The following is a 25,154-nucleotide window of genomic DNA, read 5'->3' as shown; positions in this document are numbered from 1 at the left end:
TCTGTGCTTCTTCTGTGTTTTATAGTACTTGAGTTGCATTAATCTTTTTTTCCCCTTTCAGATAGCATCATTATTATTTAGCCCCACTTTCCTATTCTTTTAATCCTGTTTTTAACACATTTATATTCTTTTGCTTATTTTAGAAGAGATGACTCAGTTTAAAAATAACAAAGAAGTAGAACTTGAAGAATTGAAAAAAATATTGGTAAATATACCACCTTTCCTATTAATATATAACATTTACTTTTCCAAAAAATATTGAATCCACTGATTTATACTCTTACACTGTAACTATTTTATATTAAGTTTTTGGCTAAAATATAAAAATAATATTTGATTTTAAAGCTTTAATTTTATCTGTACCAGTTTTTATACATCTTGTTAACCATCTTGTTCAACGTGTTTATATTATTTAAATATGTGTTGGTGGCACATTTAAATAAAATATGCATATTATGTAACTATAAATTTAGTACATTGGAATATTATGCTGCAAAGATCAATCTGAAAAAATAGGCATGATATATATTCAGTACCCATATTTAGTGTTTGGGTAGAATAGTGTTTAGTGAATTTGTAAGTCAAGGCTTCATTATATTTTAATTGATTTCAGTGTATGGAGCATGGATGTGTTGGTAAACATTTTCTTTTTTTTTTTTTTTTTTTTTTTGTGGTGCTAGGGATCAAAGCAGGGCCTTGCAAATGCTAGGCCAGCACTCTACCACTGAGCTAAAAAAACCAATCTGACATACTTTTCTATAAAGGACTAGTAAAAATTTTAGACTTTGTGGGTTATGTATGATCTGTGTTAATTATCTCCTCTTCCTTTTCTTTTTAATAACCATGTGAAAATCGTTCTTAGCTTAAGGGTCTACAAAAAGGGGCCACCAACTGGACTTGTCATTCAAGTCTATAGTTTTCTTGCCCCTGGTATAGGGGACAATATTGTTTATGACTACAGATATTTAATTTTGTGTTTACTTGTTGCATTACCTGATTTTGCACCTCTTAACCCTAAGTGCTAATTCTTTCTCCACTGAATTGCTTTTGTACAAATTCTTATAACAATAATGTTTTTTTTTAATTGTGTTTAATTTGCTAATGTATACTTCAAGTGTCAACTTAAATGTTGTGTATTTACAAAACCTCTCTTGACACACCAGGCTATGTATAAGTCTCCGTATGGCCTATTTCTATAGCACCCTGATTTTTTTTCTATTTAACACTTCTCACACATGAAATAAATTCATTTTCAATATAATTATTTAAGGTTTTGTTTATCTTTTAGGCTCCCTCTTAGTATAGTGACTGGTACATTTTATATGCTCATTAAATAAATAGTGGAGTGGGTGTTTATCTCAGTAAGGGCTGTGGGCCTATGTCCTACTTACTCTGTAATCCTAGTGCTTAGCAAGTGACACTTGGTAAGCACTTTATACCTATTTGTTGGATGAATTCTAAAGCATTAATTTGGTATAGTAAATCTCTAAGATTCACTACTACACAGACAAGGACTGGCCTGGCATTTTGTTACATATGAACAGCAGTAGACCAATCAGTACCTTGGTTCTTAGGATAAGAATGCCTTGATTGGTATCCAGCTAGCTCTTTATCTTCTAGCTGTATGACCTAGAATAATTTACCTGAACTCCTGATTGTTCTATTTTCCCCATCTATGAAATGGGACAAATAACTGTATATATTTAATAAGGGAGTTGTGAAGGACAAATAAGGTTATTTATTAATCAAGGAAGCATTTGTTGTGTTACAATTTTTCTGTACTCTAGGTATACAGTGGGGAGTAAATGGATTCATATCCTGCCTTCATGGAACTACAATTAATCCAATAGTCGCTCATAAATACAATCAGCCATTCAGATGTAATATCACAACGGTGATATTAAAGGCAAAGGATTGGTTCACAGTGCAGTGCGGCCCATAATAAAGGAATTTGAAGTAGTTAGAGAAGTCAGGAGATGCTTTTTAAAAGAAAGTATATACCAAAAGGACTGAAAATCGGTATACTAGAATGTTGCAGCCACATCAATGTTTATAGCAGCTCAGTTCACAGTAGCTAAGCTATGGAACCAACGTAGATGCCCTTCAACAAATGACTGGATAAAGAAAATATGGTGTATATACACAATGGAATATTACTCAGCCATAAAAAAGAATGCCTTTATGACTTTTTGCTGGTAAATGGATGAAACTGGAGACTATCATGCTAAGTGAAATAAACCAATTCCCCCAAACCAAAGGTTAAATGTTCTCTCTGATATGTGGATGCTCATACACAACAAGTCGGGGGAGGAAAGAATAGTTCATTGGATTAGACAAAGGGGAATGAAGGGTAGGGAGGAATGATGGGAATAGGAGACAGCAGGATGAATTGGACTTAACATTCCTATGTTTATATATGAATATACCACCAGTGTAACTCCACATCATGTACAACCTCAAGAATGGGAAGTTATACTCCATATATGTATAATATGTCAAAATACACTCTACTGTCAATATCTAAAAGGAACAAATAAAGATTAAATTGAAATCCAGAGAAAGAAAGAAATACTATATCAAGTAGAGGAAACAAGTGCCAAAAGGTTCTTTTTTGGGAGGGAGTATTTTGAGTTTAAGATGAAGTGAAAGGAAAAGTGTCATGTAGGCTGAGGCTATGGAATTATGAAGTAGAAGCGTGGCAGTTTTTGACCTTGTAAATCTTGATCAAGGGAATTTTGTATTCCAAAAGGAATGGAAGTTCTAAAGAATTTTAACAGGGGGTGACTTGGTCAGATTTATATTTTGAAAAGATCATATGGCTTAGTCTGGAGAACAGTATATTAAAGCAGAATAGTTAAAAGTAGGCAGGCAATCACAGTAGCCAGAGGAGAGTTGATGGTATCTCAGGCAGGAAGTTCATGGGAAAAATGATAAAAAGTGTATGGTTTTGAGAGATGTTGAAATTTTAAATTGTTTACATTGATTTGGTGTTACTGGCAGTCAATCCAGGAAGCCTGCCTGCATTCCAGGTACCCGGATTCAGCAGCCACTCACATAAGAAATAAGTATATGGTGAAAAAAAGAAAAATGAATTTTATGCAGTTTGATTAAACTGGTGAGAGAAGCAACTAGATTACTTCTCCACCAGTCCTTCAGAAATGGTTATAGTTTATAGAAACAAGCCAGGTGGGGGAGATATCTATATCTATCTGTCTCTCTCTCTCCATATATATATATATCTATATCTATATTTATATATATATATATCTATATCTATATATATATATATAAATTTAGCTAGGCTATCCTTAGCCAGAGAATATATCAGTCTTAATTTTCTTGATTCTTCTTGTCCTTATCACGACGAGGTATGGAATGAAGAAAAGCAGTTATCAGGAAATTGCTTTTATTTCAAAGGTGGTCTCACTCAAATCTTTTCTGTTTATTTTATCCTTCATTCTTGAGGGAATTGGGCTCTCTGTCCATGGTTGGCAGTTTATTGATTGGCTCTGTGTGTAAGATCCCATCAAGGAACTTGAACGAAAGGAACCAGATGCTTATTTCTTAGGAGACGACGTCTGAAATACTGGCTCCACCTCGAGGAAAGACTAGTGTTAGTTTGTGCAAGAACTCTTTCCATAACCTTGTGGTTATTTATTTTTGGTGGGGTTTGAAAAACAACTTCATGTGATTTTCCTTCTTGTCTTGGAAAGATTTTCTCCAAATACATGATGATTATTTGCCATGCAGGTTGGTTCCATGCTGCAGGAGCTTTGTCCTGATTTGGCCTTTGATCTGATTGGTCCCATGTTGGGGAGAAGCAACAGTTTATGAGTCAGTGTCAGCAGACTTGTTCTTAGCCAATTATAAGTAACAGAAGGTTTTTTAGAAAGATTAACTCAGACCAGAAAAATATAAAACATTAAGAGTAAAGCAATCCAGTCTGTATAATAGATTGTAACTAATAAAAATAATCTCTTTAGTTCTATCATCTTTATCCAAAGAAAACCAACTTGTTAGTAAAAGTAGTCCTGTCAGATCTGCACTAAATAGTGCCTGTCAGCTAAAGTCCTTCCTGTGCAATCAGGGTTAATCTTCATTTCCATCTGGGAAGAAAGTTTAGTGCCATGTTCCATAACATCTTTAGAATTTAGGTATGTTCTGTTGTACCGCGAAAACCTTGAACCCAGTCTATAAGAATAAATGTCATTATACTAATTAAGAAAAAATATTTAAATGTTTTATTAACTAAATCACAGTGCAAACAGTACAATGGAGATAGCCCCTTTAAAATAGACATACTATCCTACACCAAAATCTTCTTGTCTTGAGATGGAAGATGAATAAAGCAAGATTGCCCCTTATTAACTATAGAGGTATAGGTCACGTTATCTATCTAAAATGACTGCAAATAATATGTAAGATGATATTATTACATTGCTTAATGACTTAGGAAGACAATTTGGTTACCTCTAAAATATGTTAAGACAAAAAAATCACGATTTACAGTATTATACTCAGACTATCAAACATTTAAAGATTTAAAGTATTTGTATCAACAAAAACATACCATTTTTAAAAATAGTAGTTAATTTAAGCAGAGTAGTAAACCAAAAAGAGACTTTAGAACAAAGAGGAATTGAATAAACTTTGTCTCTTGTAGTACTTTTTAAAGCAATCAAAAATCTAACAAAATCGGAAAATAGGAAATTAAATTAATAAAACAATATCTTTGTTCTCTAAATCAACTTTTTAAAAACTTTGCAAAGATCAGATCTGTCATTATCAAATTGTTTGATGTTACCTATAAATGGATTTTAACTTACTTTAAATTCCTCAAAAATTTAAGCATTAATCACAAGACCAAGACTCATTATTATCCTGTCTTTGGGTAATTAAAAATGGAGAAAAGAGCTACTAGGTTCAATGGCACATGCCTGTAATCTCAGCAACTTGGAAGGTTAAGGCAGGAGGGTCACAAGTTCAAAGCCAGTCTCAGCAACTTACAGAGGCCCTAACCAACACTGTCTCAAAAAGAAAAAAAAAAAAAAAAAAAAGAAACTCGGGATGTTGCTCATTGGTTGAGTGCCCCTGGATTCAGTCTCTGGTAAATGAAAAAAAAAGAAAAAGATGAGAAAAGATATTCTAAATAATATAAAACCTGAAGAAAAAAACAAAATAGGCATGATGACATATTAGAAAAATAGATCTGTATTTACTGTCAAAATAATCCCTTTATTTTTTTTTTTTAGTGAAAAATATTCTGTACACTTAATTGAAGCAAACTAGATAATCACATGTAGCACATGATCCATTTAATAGTTTGGAGGGTCATTTTAAGATTCTTTAATATTTGGTAACTTTCTGCAAGCACCTTCCTGATTAGAACACTTTATAAACACATTTTAACAGCTCTCTTTAAATTACCCATGGACATAGAAAGCATTAATATTGTATCTTTCTTAAATACTTAGAGATAAATATTTCACTATTCAACTGTATATTGTCACAAAGTAAACTGAAATTGGCTACTATATTTGACATAATTGTGCAAAATCCCATTTTTTGGATACTAACGTTTGACATGGTTAATTCTTATTAATTAGTTGGATTTCTTTATTAATAATTCAAATAATTTTAAATTTCCCATAAGTAACATTTCACTTAATGGTTGAAATGGGTAATAAGTAAACCAATTTGAAATAAAATATGAACATTTGCCATTTAAAAAAAGATAAATATCTAAGTGATTAGCAGGCCTTAAAGTTACTAAATATTAAAGACATCTTTATTACTAACAAGTTCAAGTTGACATATTCATCACAGATTTACTCAAGTCATATGAATAAGAAGGCATTTAGGCTGACTTAACAGATTTTAAGTTATGTGCTTATCTGTAAGGCAGTTTAGTACCATACAAATGAGTCATATATAAGCATATAAACATACTTGAACACAAGAAAAGTTTAAAGCTCAGATTTATTGTTGGTAGTTTTAAAAAGTCAAACTGATATGCCCTAAGCAGTCTGTAAATTTAAGTTTGCATATTCAAAGATAGTTGGGGCTAGGTAGAAAAAAAGACTCAGACCAGCAAACCTTGAATAACCAGTTTTTCTTATGGGGGATGGGAAGGAGGGTAGGTAGAGAAAATTAAAAGCTTTAATCAGACAAAACAGAACAAAGTATATATCATTTAAAGGCACAGAATCAAAATGTGAATTTACTAGAGGAAAAAAGTATGAACTCAAAGCAATCATGGATAAATATTGTTCATTATTTTTTTTTGATGGAGGCTTATTATGGTTTGGAGATGAAATGTCCCCTAAAATGCTCACCTTTCAAATGCATGATCCCCAATACAGCAAATCAGAGGTGGGGCTTTTAAGTAATGATTACTTCTCCGATCTCATCAGTGGATTATCTGTTTGCAGGATTAATATGTTGATAGCTGAATGGACTCCTGGTGATCAGTTGTAGGCAGGTGGAGAATGGATGGAGGAATTAGGTCACTTGGAGTGTGACCTTTGACTACACCTGTTTCTGGCCCTTTCCTCCTTCTCTATTCCCTGTCTGCCATGTTCCGAGCAGCTTCCTTTACCATGCCCTTTGATCATGATGTTCTGCCTTCTACCTTAGGCCCAAAGCAATGGAGTAGCTGACCGGGGACTGAGACCTCTGAAACCTTGAGACCAAAATAAACTTTCCCTTCTTTGAGTTGTTCTTGTCTGGTATTTTAGTCACAGCTGACTAACAAGGCTCATCTGATGACTGAAGCAAGAGTAGTGCTTGGGAAATGTTGGGTCAATAAAATGTTGGCTTTTAGCAAATATTCCCATTGAGTCAGTGTTTCTTAGATCAAGAAATACCTTCTTAGGTGGCTTGGAGGGCCTCAAACACCAAAAGCTGAGCTGGGTAGCTCAAGGTGTAGGGGTGACTATACCCTTACTTGCACCTTTCTGGATGAGCTGCCTGTAGTCCTTTCCAACCTGCAAATGAGTATGTTCTTCTAAAATGGAATTCCCTATTTTAGTAGATAATGTTGCTGTAGCCATGGAGTTTAGCCTGTTAAGCCAGTTTTCAGGTTATCAAAGATATAAAATAGTTGCATTAAATAAAAGTGCATATTCAGATAGATGGGCCATGCTGTAATTAAAACTACTCTAGGAAACACTGAGATAGAATTAGTGCTTTTCATTTTCACAACAAAGATTTTTCAAATGCACATCTTAGAGATCTACTCCTCTATTTTTTTTTTTTTTTTTTTTTTTTGGTACTGGGGATTGAACCTAGGAGCACTCAACCACTGAGCCACATTCCCAGCTCTGTTTGTATTTTATTTAGAGACAAGGTCTCACTGAGTTGCTTAGCACCTTGCTTTTTTAAAAAAAGTATATTTTTTAGTTGTATACAGACACAATACCTTTATTTTATTTTTATGTGGTGCTGAGGATTGAACCCAGTGCCTCCTGCATGTGAGGGAAGAACTCTCTACCACTGAACCACACTTCTAGCCCTAGCACCTTACTTTTGCTGAGGCTGGCTTTGAACTCACAGTCCTCTTGCCTCAGCCTCCTGTGCCACTGGAATTAAAGGTGTGCACCACCATGCCCCACTACTCCTCTTGGTATCTCTTCCAAACAAACAAATTGACACCATCAAAAAACCCTTGTCAAAGACAAGGCCAAATTTTCCTGTCAAACAGTTCAAGAAAGAACTCCAGGGAGCTGGGATTGTGGCTCAGTGGTAGAGCACTTGCCTTACACATGTGAGGCACTGGATTTGATCCTCAGCACCACATAAAAATAAATAAAATAAAGGTATTGTGTCCATCTACAACTAAAAAAATTAAAAAAGATCTCTAGATTGGATTTTTGAGAAATCCCTAATTGGTTGAAAAGCACCAGATGACAGGAAAGGAAGGACACAGATTCATTGCTAGTGAGATGAGGGGGACATCCAAACTTTGGGCCCAGAGTCCTAAAAAATAATTTTTCCATTCCGTAAAAGCTGCAAAGAGCAGTCAACATTGGTTAAAGGGAAAGAAAGGGAAGTCCTAAAGCAAAATTAAGTTCTATACCTGCAGGGATATTCCTTACTAGTTCCCTCCCCTCCTCCAGCTTTTGGCCACAGGCAGCATTATAGTCCTGTTAAGAGTTGCCATTCTATTACTGACAGCCAAGTCAGGGACCCTACCTTGATCTGGCTGGCCAGATTTGGCCACTTGCCCACATAAGAAGTAAACAAAGTGAAAAATAATTTTATGTAGTTTGATCAAACTGGGGAGAAGCAGCTATATTGCTTCTCCACCAGCCCTACAGAAATGGTTACAGTTTATAGAAACAAAAGGCAGGTATTATACATTCTCAGATTTAGCTAGGCTGTACTTAGCCAGTGAATATGTCAGTCTTAATTTCCTTAGTGTCTATCCTCTGCATGAGGAAGTACAGGATGCAGAGAGTAGTTATCAGGAAGCTGCTTTTAATTTCAAAGAGGTATATTTCAATAGGGTGATGATTGAATTCATTGGTGCTTAACCACTGAACCACATCCCCAGCCCTATTTTTAATTTTGAGACGGGGTCTCTTCTAAGTTTCGTTAGGGCCTCTCCAAGTTGCTGAGGCTGGCTTTGAACTTTTGATCTTCCTTCCTCAGCCTCCTGAGTTGCTGGGATTACAGGTGTGTGCCACTGTGCCCAGTTTAGGGTGATGTTTCTGTTTGTTGAAAAGACTTTTCTTTCTCCATTAAATTACTTTTGTATTTGTAAAAAAATCATTTGGTTATATTTATGTGAGTCTCTTTCTGGACTCTCTCGTAATGTCCTTGACATACTTGCGTATCCATTTGCCTGTATTGCAGTGTCTTGATTACTATAGCTTTATAATAAGTTTTAAAATTGGATGGTGTGATTTTTCCAATTTAAGATTGTTTTAACTATTCTAATTCAACTTTTTTACCTGTTTTGTTTTGAATGATTTTGAAAGTGTTTGTTTTTTAAGCAATTAGTCTATTTACTCCAAGTTTTGTTAAAGTTTTGTGGATAGAGTTATTTGTAGCATTCCCTATTATCCTTGAATGTCTGTGGAGCATTATCCTTCCTTTTGTGATATTATTTGTGTCTTTTTGTCAGTCTTGCCAGAGGTTTATTCATTTTATTGATCTTTACAAATAGCCCACTTTTTGTTTCGTTTTTTCATCTTGTTTTTCTGTTTTCAATATGATTGATTTCTACTCTTTATTATTTTCTTCTTGTTTTGGATTTATTTTGCTCCTTTTCTAGGTTCATTTTTTCCCCACCAGTGATTGAACCCAAGGTTGCTTAACGACTAAACTACATCCCCATCCCTTTTTGTTTTTTGAGGCAGGATCTTGCTAAGTTGCTGAGGCTTGCTTTGAACTCTGGATCCTCCTGCCTCAGCCTTCTGAGCTACTGGGATTATAGGCATATGCCACCACGCCCAGCTCTTTATTCTAGTTTCTTAAGGCAGAAGCTTATATTATGGTTTTGAAACTCTTCTATAAGCATTTTATGTCCTCTAATCACCTCTTTAGCTTATTAGCACAAATTTTGGTATACTATTTTCATTATCATTTATGTTAAAATATTTTAAAATTTTTCTTGGGATTTCTTCCTTGACCTTGTGATTGTTGAGAATTTTTTTGCTGAATTTCCACCTATTTAGATATTTTCCTGTTTTACTTTTATTATTACTTTCTAGTTTGACTTCATTATGGTGAGAAATGTACTTCAGTTTATTTTTTTTATTTGATAAGGTATAAGGTTTGTTTTATAAACCAAGGATATTGCATATCTTAGTTAATATTCCATGTGCATCTGAAAAGAACGTGTACTCTGCTATTGTTGAGTGTTCTATAAGATATCAGATCCAGTTGGTTTTATATATATATATATATATATATATATATATATGTATATATATATATATTTTTTTTTTGTACCAGGGATTGAACCCAGGGGCCCTAACCGCTGGGCAATATTCCCAGGCGCGTATATATATATATATATATATATATATATATAGAGAGAGAGAGAGAGAGAGAGAGAGAGAGAGAGACACCATATATTTAGAGACAGGGTCTCACAGAGTTTCTTAGGGCTTTGCAAAGTTACTGAGGCTGGCTTTGAACTCATGATCCTTCTGCCTCAGACTCCAGAGCTGTTGGGATTACAGGCTTGTGCCACTGTGCCCGGGAAATCTATGTGTTTTTAATTGATATTTTGGATTCAATTATATTATTTATTGATAGTGGGATAAAAATCTCTTACAGTTTTGGAATTGTCTGTTTCTCTTTAAAATTTTTTTTGGACCTTTATTTTATTTATTTATATGTGTTACTGATAATCAAACCCAGTGCTTCACACATGCTAGGCAAGCGCTCTGCCACCTCTCTCTTTTTAATTCTGTCAGTGATCACTATAGGTATTTTAAATTTCTTCTATATGCCTCACACTTGATAAAACTATTATATTCTAATGAATGGATCTATTGATTATTATTAATGTCCTCTTTATTTCTGATAATTGTCTTAAAGACATTAGTTGTCTTTAAGTATATTTTAACTGATATTGTAATAGCCACTCCATGTTTCTCATGCTTATTGTTCATATTTTTCATTTTTCAACCTGTTTTAGTCTTTTTTTTCCCCGTCTTAGTCTTTATATTGAACATATCTTTATATCTGTTGCCTATCTATAATTGGGTCTTCCTTTTTTGTACACTCTGACAGTCTCTGCTAATTGGAGGCATTAGACTAATACTGTATTTTAAAATTGTAATTCACATGTTGACTTGGTCTGATTATATTCATCACTTATAAATCTGCTTTCTATTTGTTTCTTTTGTTTCTATTTGTTTCTTGTGTTTTAAAGTTTCTATTTGTTGTGTTTTAAAATTTCTCCCTTCTTTTGGGCTATTTGAATACTTTTTGGCATTCTATTTTTATTTAACAGTATTTTATCTGTACCTTTTTGCATTTATTTCTGTGGTTGCTCTAGGAATTATGATGTATCCATAGCTTTGGCTACCTTGAGTTAATATTGTAACACTTCATGTAAAATGTTGAAACTTTTGACTAAATGTGTGTGTGTCTCTCTCTCTCCCTCCCCCTCCCTCCCTCAGACACACACACACACACACACACACACACACACACACCTCTCCCTTTACCACCTTGCTCTTTATACTGGCAGTGTTATATATATGATACCTACATGTATTTATTTACATCCTCACAAGACAGTGTTAATATTGTTTTAAACCGTCCTGTGTTTTTAAAAGAACTTAAGAGGAACAAATGTCTTTTTAATTTATTCTGATATTTATCATTTTTAATATTCTTCATTTGTTCCTGAAGAGTCAAATTTACCTGTAATGTTTTTTTCTTCCTAAAACACTTCCTTTAGTATTTCTTGTAGTGCATTTCTCCTGGTGACACATTCTCTCATCAGTTTTCCATTCTGAATATGTCATTTGTTTAGTTTATTCATAAGGATATTTTTGCTACCTTTGGAATTGTGGGTTTACAGTTTTTTTCTTTCAGCACCTTGAAGGTGATGTTTTATTGTCTTCTATCCTGCATGTTTTCCAATTAGAAATCCACAAACATATTGTCTAGATTTTCTCCTTAACCTTTTTTTCCCTCAATATTTTAAAATTGGTGCATTATCATATATAATGGTGGGATTTGTTGTTACTTATTCATCCATGCACACAATATAACAATATGTTTTGGCTAATACCACTCCCCTGCATTTTCTCCCTCCTACCCCCTTCTTCCTCTCCTGATCCCTTTCCTCTATTCTGCTGATCTCCCTTTGTTATAACTTTATTTTTTAAGCAGTACATGAGTGAGGTTGAATTTTTCTGTTCAAGATTCACTGCACTTCATAAATCTGTAAAATTTTAATTTTCTTCAAATATAGGAAATTTTGGCTATTCTTTCTTCAAATATATATAGATTTTCTGTCCCCTTTCTCTTCCTGGGATTGCCATTATACATCTGTTTGATCTTTACATATTGTTCCACAGGTTCTTGAGGTGTTCGTTATTTTCTTTAAATATGTTTTTTCTCTATGTTCTTTAGATTGGAATCTTTTTGTTGTTCTGATATTAAAAATCATTGTTTTTTATAACCTCCATCATGCTCTTAAACTCATTTGGTGAATTTTTTTTCCTTTTTGTTTTTCTGTGTCTTGTTTATTTCACTTAACATAATGACCTCCAGTTCCATCCATATTGATGCAAGTGATAGAATTTAGTTTTTTTATGAATGAATAATATTCCTCTATGTATATATCACATTTTCTTTATCCATTTATCCACTGAAAGTCATCTGGGTCGATTCTATATTTTAGCCATTATGAATAGGGCAGTAATAAACATGGGAGTGCAAGTATTTTTTGGTATAATGATTTTATCTCCTTTGGATATATACGCAGTAGTGGCATTAATGAATTGTATGGTAGTTCTGTTTTTAATTTTTTGAGGAGTGTCTATAGTGTTTTTCATAAAGGCAATTCTAATTTTTATTCCCACCAATACCATATAAGAGTCTCCCTGACCTTTTTGGGGGCATTCTCTCCAGTATTTGTTATTATTTGTATTTTTTTAAACCTTTATTTTATTTATTTATTTTTATGTAGTGCTGAGGATTGAACCCAGTGCCTCTTAGCCACAACCCCAGCCTTATTATTTGTATTCTAGTCCTTCCAGCTGGTGTGAAATAATATCTCATTGGTATAATGATTTCATTTTGGGTTACATTTCCATGATGATTAGTGAGATTGAGCATCTTTTCATGTATTCATTGACAGTATGTACATTTTCTTTTGAGAAGTGTTTGTTTAGTTGTTTAGCTCATTTGAGTTAAGTTCTTGATGCTTTACATAAAACAGTATAGTTGATAAAGTGAGCCCATCTGAAGATTCATAGGAAAAATGATAATAACTAGCAATTTTAGAATACTTAAGAGGAAAACTTAGGGTGATAACTATTTTTAAATATTCATCAGTGATTATGTGAAAGAGGAATCAGATTTCTATAATGATTATGGAAGGAAGAACAATAACTATTGCATAAAAATTACAGGGAAGCACATTTTAGTACAGTGTAAGGACAAATAAGGTTGGTAGAATAGTGAATGATTAGCTACTTGCTAATAAAGTTGCAGTGATTTATGCATAGATAAGGTTTGAATTCAATTATTTGTATAAAGTTTTCGTTGGGGGAGGGAGTACTGAGATCTAGGGGTACTTTATCGCTGGATTACACTCCCAACCCTTTTTGTCTTTCATTTTGAGACAGGGTCTCCTTAAGTGGCTTAGGGCCTTCTTAATTTGCTGATTCTGACCTCAAACTTAGAATCTTTCTGCTTCAGCCTCCTAAGAGTCCGGTATTGCAGGCATGTGCCACTGCACCTGGCTTGTGTGATTTTTAAATTAAAATTCTGTGCCTTTTGTAACAGGGCTCTGTCAATTAAATCCTTTGTCATCATATTTTATTTTTGAGTATACTCAATAATGACTTTTTTTTTCTCTTTTAAAGAATTTTAGTCACGGGAAAGTTTATAGTTCTCGTACAAGTCTGTCAGCTTAATTATTTTGAATATGTGTGCAGTTTGACTCTAATGACTTGTTTATATTTTTAAATAGGCAGAAAACCAAAAACTTTTAGATGAAAAAAAACAAGTCGAGAAGATTGCTGAAGAATTGAAAGTAAAAGAGCAAGAACTAACTGGTCTTTTACAGACCAGAGAGGTTTGTTAAGGATAAATTTTTGTTTGTTTCAAATATTATATTAAAAGAATAAAGATTTGCAAATATATTTTAACTATTCGCTTTGTAAAAAATTTCTTCATAAGCTTCTTTTAAAAAATATGCATTCCCATTAACTTTTAAAATGTAACTAATGTGGCTATTAAAATTTAAATTAATAAAAATAAATTTAAAATTTAGTTACTTGATTGTTAAAATCACATTTGAGTATTACACATAGAGAACTTTTAGATTATAATGTGGGAAAGAAAGGTTTACATTTAAGATACCAATCCTGTGTATAATGTTATGGCTTATAACAATTACATTTATTGGTGTCTTAAGTATTTCTTAACTGGTATATTTGAAATTTAGTCTTTATTAAGTTAGATTCTTATATTGTAATATATTTTATAGTGCTCATATTATAGTTTTAGAATTTAAAGTATGTTTCCAGTCCATAAACAAAATTATGTTATAAAAAACTGTCTATAATACTAAGAACATCTTTATTTCTAAGATACTACCTGATTTTATTAATTAACATTTTCATCAATAATATAACTTTTTAATTGAAATTAATTACTTGGTAGAGTAAAACAGACAAAATATTTTATAATATATAAATATAATTTTTCTGGTTGAACTTGACAATATCAAGGTAGAATTTATTTACATTGCATTTGTCATTGCTCATTTGTTTTAAAATTAAAATGATTATCACATTAATCTACTTAAATTTAAAATATTTGGCATACCCTGACATGTTTTTTGCCAAACATAAGACTTGATTACTTACAGTGACCATATATTTTGAATGGAAAAACATTTGCCTTGGGTATGTATGTTTATTTTGCAGAAAGAAGTACATGATTTAAAAATACAGTTAACTGCCATTGCAACAAGTGAACAGCATTGTTTAAAACAGGTTAAAGATCTGAAAACTGAGCTTGAGAAAGAGAAGTATGTTATCCATTATCTATATGTTGTTTAATATTCAATTGCTAAGCTTTCTGGTAATAAATAATAAATTAGGAAATTATGTTCAATATTTATATGAATGGATTTCAAGTTGCACTTTATTCCAAATGAAAGATCAAGATGGTGTACTATTGCTAATAATGTTTCATTGCTAAAGGAAGTTATTTTTATTATTATTATCATTTTGTACCAGGGATTGAACTCAGGGGCACTCGCACTGAGTCACATTCCTAGCCCTATTTTTTTTTTTTTTTTGTATTTTATTAGAGTCAGGGTCTCACTGAGTTGCTTAGCACCTCACGTAATTGCTGAGGCTGGCTTTTTGAACTTGTGATCCTCTTGCCTTTGCCATTGGGATTATAGGCGTGTGCCACCACGCCCGGCAGGAAGTATAAATTATTGACATAAAAATAGGACATAACAAAGTTAAACCTCTTTAGAAAATCAGTATACAGTTTTCTCTTGGAGATGAGTTCTAAGATCCTTGAGTATGCCAAAATCTGTAGATTTTTAAGTCCCTTATATATAAAAAAGCATAATAATTGCACATAACATGCATAACATAACACATATTAAATCATCTCTAGATTGCTTATGATACCTAATACAATATGTACATGCTATGTAAATAGTTGCTATATTGTGTGGTTTGGGAAACAATGCCAAGAAAAAAAGGCTGTACATTTAATAGAGATGCAGTTTTTCTTCCTGTATATTTTCATTCTGTAGTTGGTTGATTCCATGGATGCAGAACCCACAGACACAGAGGGATTAACTCTATTACCTTTTTGGAGGTATTATTTTTTGACAAAATAACATTTGTACTTCTAAGTAGCTGGGTTTTTTTCCTAAATTATTTCATAGGTTTTATTGATAAAATGTTAACATGAAAATTTATTTCTTACATTATCCAAATAAGATATATTTAATTGAATGAACGTTAGTTTGGAAATTAAGTGTGAGAAATAATTATTGTATTATTACTGAGAGAAATAAATTCAGGTAGCCATTCTGATGTTGAGCATTGTTTTTATCTTTTGGTTGCTTCTCAGCTCTAGATAAAAATAAGAAGTAAATAGTTTATGCAGTAGCCTCTCCTTTCCTGGTTGGTTCCCATTCCCTGATTACCTTTGAACAGTATGTTTTAGGAGCACTGGGTAAAATTCATTTAGTAACCCAAATCTCTTTTGATGAATCGGAGTGGTTAGTTAATACTTTAGTATAAATTTATATTCCCTTTGGTTCATTTTCTTTTTCAGTCTTTCATTGCTTAGTGGAAAAATTTTATTTCCACTTCAGTGGATTTCCAGTATTAAGTAGAAAAAGATAATGGGTACTCCTGAAATCCTTCGGTAGAGCACACAATTCTGTGCTCATTTAAAATTGATCCTGGCTGCAACCAGTAACAAATATTCCACACTGCAGTCTGTCTTGCAGTGTGGAATATTTGAAACCTTATAACAGTAGTTTAGTATTATACAAAAGTTAAACCTAGTGTTATCTAATTAAAAATAATCAAATTATCAGAAGTTTGAAGAAATTTCTGAGACATATTATTAGAAATAAAAAAGTTACGTGAAGAAAATAATGTGTCCTTCAGAGTTTGTGAAAATGGTTGAGGAAATCAGAGTATGAGGGCATAACCAAGGAAACTATGACATTTTGAAAACAAAATGTAAAAATTTCAAACATGTACAAAGTAGAGGGAATAATGTGATGAATCAGGATGAACTTACACCCTACTTCCTGGAATTATTAACTAATGGCCCATCTTGTTTTATTTATATTCCTAGCCCTCCCTTCTTTCTCCTAAGATTATTTTGAATTAAATTTCATATCATCATGTAATTTTATATGTAAGTATTTTGGTATGAAATATTTTTTAAAAATAGGCTTAAGAATACTGAATTAACTGCAAGCTACAACAAGCTTTCACTAGAGAACAAAGAACTAGCACAAGAAACAAGTAATATGGCCCTAGAAATCAAGAAACAGCAAGAAGATATTAATGTGAGTTGAAAAAGGAAGTACTGGTAACTTGGTTTTCTTACCTGTAAAATTAGGGGGCTTTTAGATAGATGACCTCTGAAGATTCTTTCAGATTAAAAAATAGGATTATTTTAGAGCTGATACTTTGTTTCAGAAGAAAAATGTGTTTATTAATCTGAGATGGTGATAATGGGCCACAGAATGTAGAGGCTACTTATAGATAAGGTTAATATAATTTTAAGCTTAAGATTTTTATATTTAGTCAATAAGTATTATTAAGTCATAGATGACTCTGAAGGATACTATGATGAATAAAATAGCATTTCAAGAGTTTATGGCAATAGAAAAATAGTAAATATTTAAATAACTTAAAATAGCATAGTACATCATTTATGTTGTTGGTGGGACAAAGTGTTCTCAGATTTACACCATCACTTCTGCCTTGGTAACCTTAAAAGATGAATTCTGAGTACAGTAAGTGACAATGAACAGATTGCATTTCTTCAGACCAGAACAATATGAACAAATGATATGAGGCTCAAAGTATCATTGGGAAATAAAAGTTTTGTTAGCTATGATATAGAGATTGTTAGGAAAGTAATTAGTATAAGCCAGGAAAAGTAGTATGGAACTGTGCAAATTAAGTAGCCCGTTTTCTTGCTTTATATATGAATAAGTTTTATAGTTACAGATAAAGGTTTTAAATATTAATTTCAGTTTTAGTTTTGTTGAAACAAAATAATATAAACAATGTTGATATCTCTTTAGAGTAGCAAAAAGCAACAAGAAAGGATACTGAAACAAGTAGAAAATCTGGAAGAAACAGAAACACAATTAAGGCAAGACTAATGAATTGACCTTGTTTATCTGGCAATAGATTTTGATATTTTCTGTTAACTTGTTATGGTTAATTTAAATTTAACTTATGTTGAATATTATATAAAATACAAAATTTAGACTAAAATTACTGTTTTGGAATCTTGCTTAAAAATAAAATTGTAATTTCTCCTTTACATTTAGTGTTGAAACAGTAAAATTAGATGAAGGTCAATTTTAAAGCATCATAAACCTTCTAACTCTTTAATATTTACTTAAGAAAGTATACTAATCATAATCCAGAAAATTTATATGAAAGAAAATTTAAAAGTTATTTATAACCACGTCAGCTATTATAATATAGGAATATTTATGCCCACTCTATATTAAAGAATGGTCTTTGCTTGTAATCATTGATATACAATTTTATATGTGGTTCTTCCATTTAATATTATTCATGTTTCTAGGTGTTTTCACAATCATCTATTTTTAATACACCAGTTAATCAAATGGATTAATAATATTATTTAGTTTTTTTTTATTTTAGAAAGGCAAACTTATAATTCCTGGTACACATTTTATTAGTTTTTGTTTAATGACTAGAAATCCTTATGTCTTCAGAAAATATTACATATTCATTGAAACACTATCTAGTGATTTATTATATATATACATCATATTTATTAGATAAGAATTCCAATTACTTTTATGTAATAAAAGTAAAAAGGAATTTTGTATGTTGGCTATGTTTCACTTTATACATTATTTTTAGGCCTTTATAGAATATAAAACTTAGAAAAACATTCTCAACTAATATTCTTATTTGATGTAAATGACTCAAACTACAAACAATACTAAGCTAAGCACTGTTATTACTTTTAAAATCTAGTTTCTAGAAGTTTTATTTTTCAATCAATACAAAATGATCTAGTTCACACTATTAACTACCCAAAAACTGTTTAAAAAACTAAATATTCTTTGTTAAAGAGAAGATTACAAGAAATGTTTTCTATGTTCTCATTTTAAAAAACAAGATTCTGGTATACATGTGGAATTTAAATATAAATTCTTACATGGTGGCTAAAATCTTGACAACTTTTAGCCTGATACAACATAAATCAACAGTTATTATGCATAAACAATTCAAAATTAAAGTTTATAATAGAAATGTCAACAAGTCATAAATACGACACATCAATACTAATGGGTTCCACTATACTTCCAGCAGGCACAGCAGATGTGCACATCTGATAGACAGACTGCTTAGAAAATTAAAGCTATCAGAGCTATAAATAAGGAATACATAAATATAAACATAGCAATGCCAAAGCATTAGGGCCATTAAAAAAAAAAGATGGGATGCAAACACATTTGATAGTTCTCTCTGTGAGCCACTTTCCACTGATTTATAAAGCTATGGTTTTATAATTCTTTTTTAAAAAAGGAAAATTTTTCTACACTGCTGCATGCAGTAATTTCACTGTACATTCTTGACTAAAATGCAATCTTCAAATTCTCTTGAGGAATTTGACATATCTCCTCAGGATCTCTCCAGAAAGTCAGCTTGTCATATTTTCAGCAGCCTTTAGTGCTTTAGTAGCCTCGCGAAGTTCCTTAATAACAGATGATAAAGCTTCTGGGTTAATTCCTTGTTCACAAAGCCGTACACAAATAGACAGTGTTTCCATATCTAAGCCAGTATTCAAAATTCTTGAAATCTCAAGCAGAACGTCCATGGTTTCCCTCACCGCATTCAAATTCGCGGCTGAGGTTCCCGACGACCTGGCGCCACTGCCATTTGCCATGGCGGAGGCTGAGGGAGGCTCTGTTTTCATTTTTGAGTATCTAAATTTTCCAGTTTTTCACTATGATAGCTAGTTCTGAAGTAAACGTAGGTTTTTTTCCCCTTGATTTTGAATTTGATAGAATTTATTTCAAGTGGAAGAATTTATTAGGTCATTGAAGTGATTTAAATGACTTGATAATAAAATGATTTACAATATATTTTATTGTAAATGATGCAATACAACAAAAATCATATGAAAGTGCTGATTCCAAAATGTTTTGTTTTGGGATTTTATTACTAACTTATTGATAATTTAAAAGATAAAAATAACACATTGTATTTGTGATTTGTAGTTTTAATTTTTAAAAAATACTTTCTTTATTTTTTAGTTGTAGTTAGACACAATACCTTTATCTATCTGTCTGTCTATCTATCTATCTATCTATCTATCTATGTATTATGTGGTTCTGAGGAGCAAAGCCAGGGCCTTGCACGCAGTAGGTGAGCACTCTACTGCTGAGCCACAACCCCAGCCCTGTAGTTTTAAATTTTTGGATAAGCTTTGGAATTTTTCAGGTTTGCTTCTTAGAATTTCTTCTTTTTGAAATTGTCTTTGCACATTAATTACCTTTGCACATTAATCTTTTGAGGCATTCTATTTTTTGTTGCTTGTTTGGTACTAGAGGCTTTACCACTGAGCTTCATCCCTAACCCATCTAAATTTTTATTTTGAGACAGTCTAAGTTGTGGTAAGGCTGGCTTTGAACTTGAGATTTACCTGCGTTAACCTCCCCAGTAGGGATTACAGGAATGTATCACCATACCCTGCTTGAGGTCTTTTCTTTTGGACTTATTTAAGCATTAAAAATATTAATCTATTTTATTTATAGCATATATTTTCTCAAATCTGTCATTTTTATTTTACATTAAATTTGATTTTCTTATTTTTGCCATTTCTTTTATACTTAGAAATTTCTTGCCTGCCTGAAGTCAAATATCAGTCTTTTCTTCAGTTCTTTTTAAAATTTTTATGTTGATATTAATTTTTCTTTTTTAAATAATAAAAAATTCTTTAAGCCATTTACTTCTAAACACAGCTGTGAATTTATGATATGGGTTTGATACTCACTTTCCATGTTTATTTTTTTTTCTAAATAATCTGGTTTTGTATTTTAGGTTTCCTTTTAAATTCATTGTTAATCTAGGTGATTTCCAGATATTTTGGAACTTTTGTTTGTACTTGTGTCGCGACCCCTTGCCCGCAAGGAAGACACAACTCAGGAATCTTCTTTCAGCAGTTTATTCAGGCCCTTGATATTTCTTCTTCTCTCCCTCGGATGCCCCTCCCAGCCTTAATAAAGCATCTCAAGCCCCAATGTGAAGCTGCCACGTGGAGCTTTCTCATAGGGTGGTGAAAAACCACGCGCCAACTCTCCCAAATAAGGAGTTGTTTGTCACAGACCACAGCGGAGCCAGCTCCATCTTGTAATGGCGACCATAGTCTGCAGAAACGGCAGAAGCGGCTCACCACAGTTCCCCCTTTCTGTTTTCTTAAAACAATACAGGCGAGAGTAGAGGTCCTATCCCACTGTGCAGAAGTGGCTGCATAGTATGGCTCAGTCCTAAGGAGGGCCCTTCCCCAGACCTGGTCCCATATCAGCCGACGCCTTTTTTCGTGGGGCGGGGCGTGGACGCGTCTAACCCGCATGCAATAGGACATGCTCTCCTTGAGGTCCACGTCAAGGATCACTCAAGTGCAGTGCCTTGCCTCGCATCCTGTATCGTGACGATGGTGGATGAAGGGGGATAGCTGAGGCTGAACTGTGGCTGTTTATAACGACAAACAAGTTGACAGCACCCTGAAAGAAAGGCACGGACTTTAAGACGATAGAAAAGCACTAGTGTGGAAACCCATCTGCGTGCACCGGCAGAGTGCAAGGGCTTTCCAACACTAAGAGAATAACAAGGAAAGTCATGTCGATCCCAGTGCAATGTTATAATAACTTGGGGTGTAACGACCATGACAAAGGTTTACTGTTTAAGATGCGCAAGCCAGACTTGAGGTGAGTTGCCATTTTCTAAAGCTGCAAGAGCTTGTATGATCATAGCCTTATCGTGAGCACTGCGGGCCTTAAGGCGACAGAGAAACCACAAACAGAGGAACATACCGAAGCAACACATTGCACCAAAAATGCCCACTCCCACCCACTCTTTGAAGAAGGAAAAAGCAGAAGATATCCAATCGGTGAATTGACCCAAAGTCACAGGATCGACACGGGTACTGTTCAAGACAGCTATCTGGGTTAGTTGAGACTGGATCATGTCTTCCGCTGCCATGGATCAATTTCCGGCCAAATATTCGCCAATGATGCGGGAGGCATTCCTGGAATCATTAAATCTGACAGAGGTTATGCATAAATGTGCACGTTGGTCAACACAACCCAAAAGCACCAAGTCAGCCAATTCTTCTACCTGAGCTTGGAGTAAATCTATTCTTTGGTTGGCAGCTAAAATCCCTGACAAAATATGTTGATTAATTGTATTTTGGGATTCAAGTATGGTGGAAATTTGTTGAACAACTTGATTAATGGTGGCAGCAGTTTGTACTTGACTGGCCATGGCCACTCCGGCCGTAACCGCTGCAGCAGCAGACACTGCCACAGCTGTCACTATAGCTGCCGTAATTCCAAAATCCCTGCGGACTCTAGCTCAACAATGGGGAATTTATCTGGGTCCGCAGTGACTGGGATTGGGACAAAAGTTGGAATTTTCATAACCACTGCTACAGTCCAAGAACCATTCCAACACTCAGATAAGAGACAGGTAACATTAGAACAATCCAGCATCCCCGACGAGGTGTCATTAGCCAAAAGGAGCAAGAACGGGGATTGGACACAGACCATTGCAGGGGGCAATGTGGCATTATATAGCAGAGAGTTGAACGAAACAGATGTAAGTCTATTACCTCGTTCACTCTCCCTAACAGTGCCAGAAACATTAGCCAGCCAGCTTTTGGCTCCCAGCAATTGAGCCAATGCAGAAATATCGGCTGAAGCCCCCTTCTCATTGGAAATCAGCCATTGAAACCAGGACCAACCTACTCCTGTAGAGGAGTTGGCACTGTTGTTAAAGTTATAAACATGCCTCTTAAGAGGGGGGAAGGGAGAAACCTTTAGCAACTTGATGTTTCTCCCAAGAATGATCCTGACAAGGTGTAAATGTTGGGGGGAAACCAAGATTAGGGGTACAGTAAGGGGAGGCCTTGAAATGAGTGGCATTGTAAGTACTATATTTCACTTCCAGGCCCTTGGAACGTAACAGGCCATCTAGGGCCAGGAGAAGCGGACTTGAAGATGCGGCACCCATGACACAACAAAAGAAGCACAAAAAACAAAAGCGAAATGACACAACAAAAGAAACACAGAAAACAAAAGCGAAAGTAGAAGCGAAAGTACACAGTGCAGCTGCAATAAAATGTAATGCTCTCTCTTTCTTTACAGAGGAGCTGCCCCGCTTTGGTCGCGGATCCCACTTACCTGGGACTAACCCCGCTTTGATCGCGGATCCCACTTATTGGGACTAACCCCGCTTTGGTCGCGGATCCCACTTACCTGGGACTAACCGGTGCACCACCCCTGACTGCTGAAAGTTCTGGTTCCCGGGTCTCGGCACCACTTGTCGCGACCCCTTGCCCGCAAGGAAGACGCAACTCAGGAATCTTCTTTCAGCAGTTTATTCAGGCCCTTGATATTTCTTCTTCTCTCTCTCGGATGCCCCTCCCAGCCTTAATAAAGCATCTCAAGCCCCAATGCGAAGCTGCCACGTGGAGCTTTCTCATAGGGTGGTGAAAAACCACGCGCCAACTCTCCCAAATAAGGAGTTGTTTGTCACAGACCACAGCGGAGCCAGCTCCATCTTGTAATGGCGACCATAGTCTGCAGAAATGGCAGAAGCGGCTCACCACATACTTGTTTTGAAGTTTTGTTTTTTTACTTTTGGTTGAAGAATGTGGTCTTTAAAACTTGCTCTTATTTTAAATTATTTGTAATCTTTAGACCTAATATATTATCTTCATAGAATTGTTTGAAGATTATATGAGGCATTATGAATACAGATTTGAGTGTAGTAACTGGCACATAGTCAGTGCTTACTAATTCTTAGTTTGTTACTATTTTCCAGATTTGGAAAGTCATCTTTTATTATACCTATAAAATGATTGCTTTTGTCCTTTTTGCTTAATTTTCTTGTTCAGAAGTAGCTGTTATTTATAGGTTGAATATCTTAATAGGTTGAATATCTATGATAAGCCACTATACAGTTTGAAGACACATTTCAAAGCAAGGCCACATTTTAGTTTTAAACTAAAAAATTTTATTTTTAGAGAGAGGGAAGATGGCGGCGAGGGGAGTGCATTACCCCCGTGTGCTGCTTCACTGTGTGGGAGTATGACAAGTCAGGACGGCTAAAGGATATCTTGTTAGGAATTTCCAGCAATAGTGGGGTGCGCCGGAACCTGGAGGAAGGATTTCCATCGCATGAGGATCGGCTACGGGGACTCAAACGCGAGAGGTTTGTCGCACGGAGGGTAAAACTGCTTATTCAGCAAATCGCCCCGCGGCTAGAGTCTGCAGCGCGCGCTGGGATAGAGACGCAGGGTTACAGCCCTGCAGTTTCTGCCAGCCGCGCAAGCACCGCACTCAGGGCTGAATTCTGGGTTCGAGACGGGGAAGGAAGCGGTCCATCTCGGTTCTCCACACCGGTCAGACCACAGAGGAGGCCAGCAGCCACCATGTTGGTAAACTGACGTCACCACACCTGTTTTTGACTGACCGCAGCTCATTCAGCCATAGAACAGGTAATTTCAGGCTGCAATTCGCCTGCGGCTTGCAGACAGATTGCTAGGGTTCAGCGCCTGGGGGCTTCTTAAAATCTGATCTTATCGGAGTGAACACGGAGCGCGGGGCGGCCGAGTCCCGGCTCCCGGAACCGTCCCGGAACCGCCCTGGCTCCGGGCTGCGGAGCCTGCGGAGGCTGCTTCTTGGACCCTGCTAATATCAGAGCAAACACGAAACACCAAGAAGCCGAATTCCAGCTCCCGGAACTGAGCCCGCGGGGGCTGCTTCTTGGAGCCTACACTTATAGGAGCTTACACCGAGCACGGAGCGGCCGAGTTCCGGCTCCCGGAACTTCCCTGGACCGGGGCTAGGAGCCCGCGGAAACTGTGTCTCGGTCCGGGTCCTGCTGAGGGCAGGTCAGGACTCACCCATTGCTTGGGTTGCCTGGCAAGGGGAACGAAATGCTGCCATTCGCATAGGATACCAACATGGCAGAGATCTGATGTCAGCAGAAAGCGGTGGAGGAGAGATCTTCATCAATACCAGCGGTGACATAAGCAGTTGGTCTCCTGGTAAGGGGGGTGAGGCTCAGTCACCCGAGTCTCCTCAATTTGTCCTCGAGCCAGAGGGAAGGAGCCGGGCCACCGCCAGCCCCCGGAGCAGGCCCAGCGGCTCGCCAGCGTGGTGACCGCGTGACCCCAATTGGAGAGGGGGCCGAGCGGAGCCGCCACCCACACCCGCCAGGTGGGCAGACCCACGACCCAGTAGTACATGGGCGTGGTAGGAGGGGCAGGGCAGAGCCGCCCTTCGCGCTTGCAAGGTAAACAGACCTGTGACAGCCTGGCGGGTCAGGCCCAGTGGCCTGCCAGTGTGGTACACACGTCACCCCAACTCGAGTAGGGGCAGAGCAGATCCTTATCCCACGCCCGGATCAGGCCCTGCCGGTGTGGTGGTCACGTGACCCCAATTGGAGTGG

General features: G+C 35.4%; 2 protein-coding genes across 2 annotated transcripts in view; one reads left to right on the top strand and one right to left on the bottom strand.

The window, feature by feature from the left end:
- Positions 1-25,154, top strand: part of Sycp1 (synaptonemal complex protein 1) — a 125,801-nt gene that overhangs the window by 38,988 nt on the left and 61,659 nt on the right. The window contains exons 15-17 of the mRNA XM_058583596.1: positions 144-205; positions 13,670-13,774; positions 14,631-14,734. Of these exons, the coding sequence (XP_058439579.1) occupies positions 144-205; positions 13,670-13,774; positions 14,631-14,734 (271 nt within the window). The remainder of the gene's footprint in view (positions 1-143; positions 206-13,669; positions 13,775-14,630; positions 14,735-25,154) is intronic.
- On the bottom strand, positions 19,003-19,362 carry LOC124102014 (mitotic-spindle organizing protein 1-like). Its single transcript, XM_046458276.2, has one exon. It carries the CDS (start codon positions 19,360-19,362, stop codon positions 19,117-19,119), a length of 246 nt encoding a protein of 81 aa, XP_046314232.1. The 3' UTR covers positions 19,003-19,116.

This window comes from Marmota monax, unplaced genomic scaffold (assembly GCF_021218885.2).
Source record: "Marmota monax isolate L192 unplaced genomic scaffold, Marmota_monax_Labrador192_F-V1.1 WCK01_AAM20220418_F8-fsc00087, whole genome shotgun sequence".
In the NCBI taxonomy this organism is placed as follows: domain Eukaryota; kingdom Metazoa; phylum Chordata; class Mammalia; order Rodentia; family Sciuridae; genus Marmota; species Marmota monax.
The sequence above is the reverse complement of the archived record's forward strand: the minus strand, read 5'-3'. Positions and strand labels throughout refer to the sequence as shown.

What these genes read in the sequence shown, in the direction of transcription:
- LOC124102014 (XM_046458276.2), bottom strand. Translation starts at nt 19,362, where the DNA reads ATGGCAAATGGCAGTGGCGCCAGGTCGTCGGGAACCTCAGCCGCGAAT.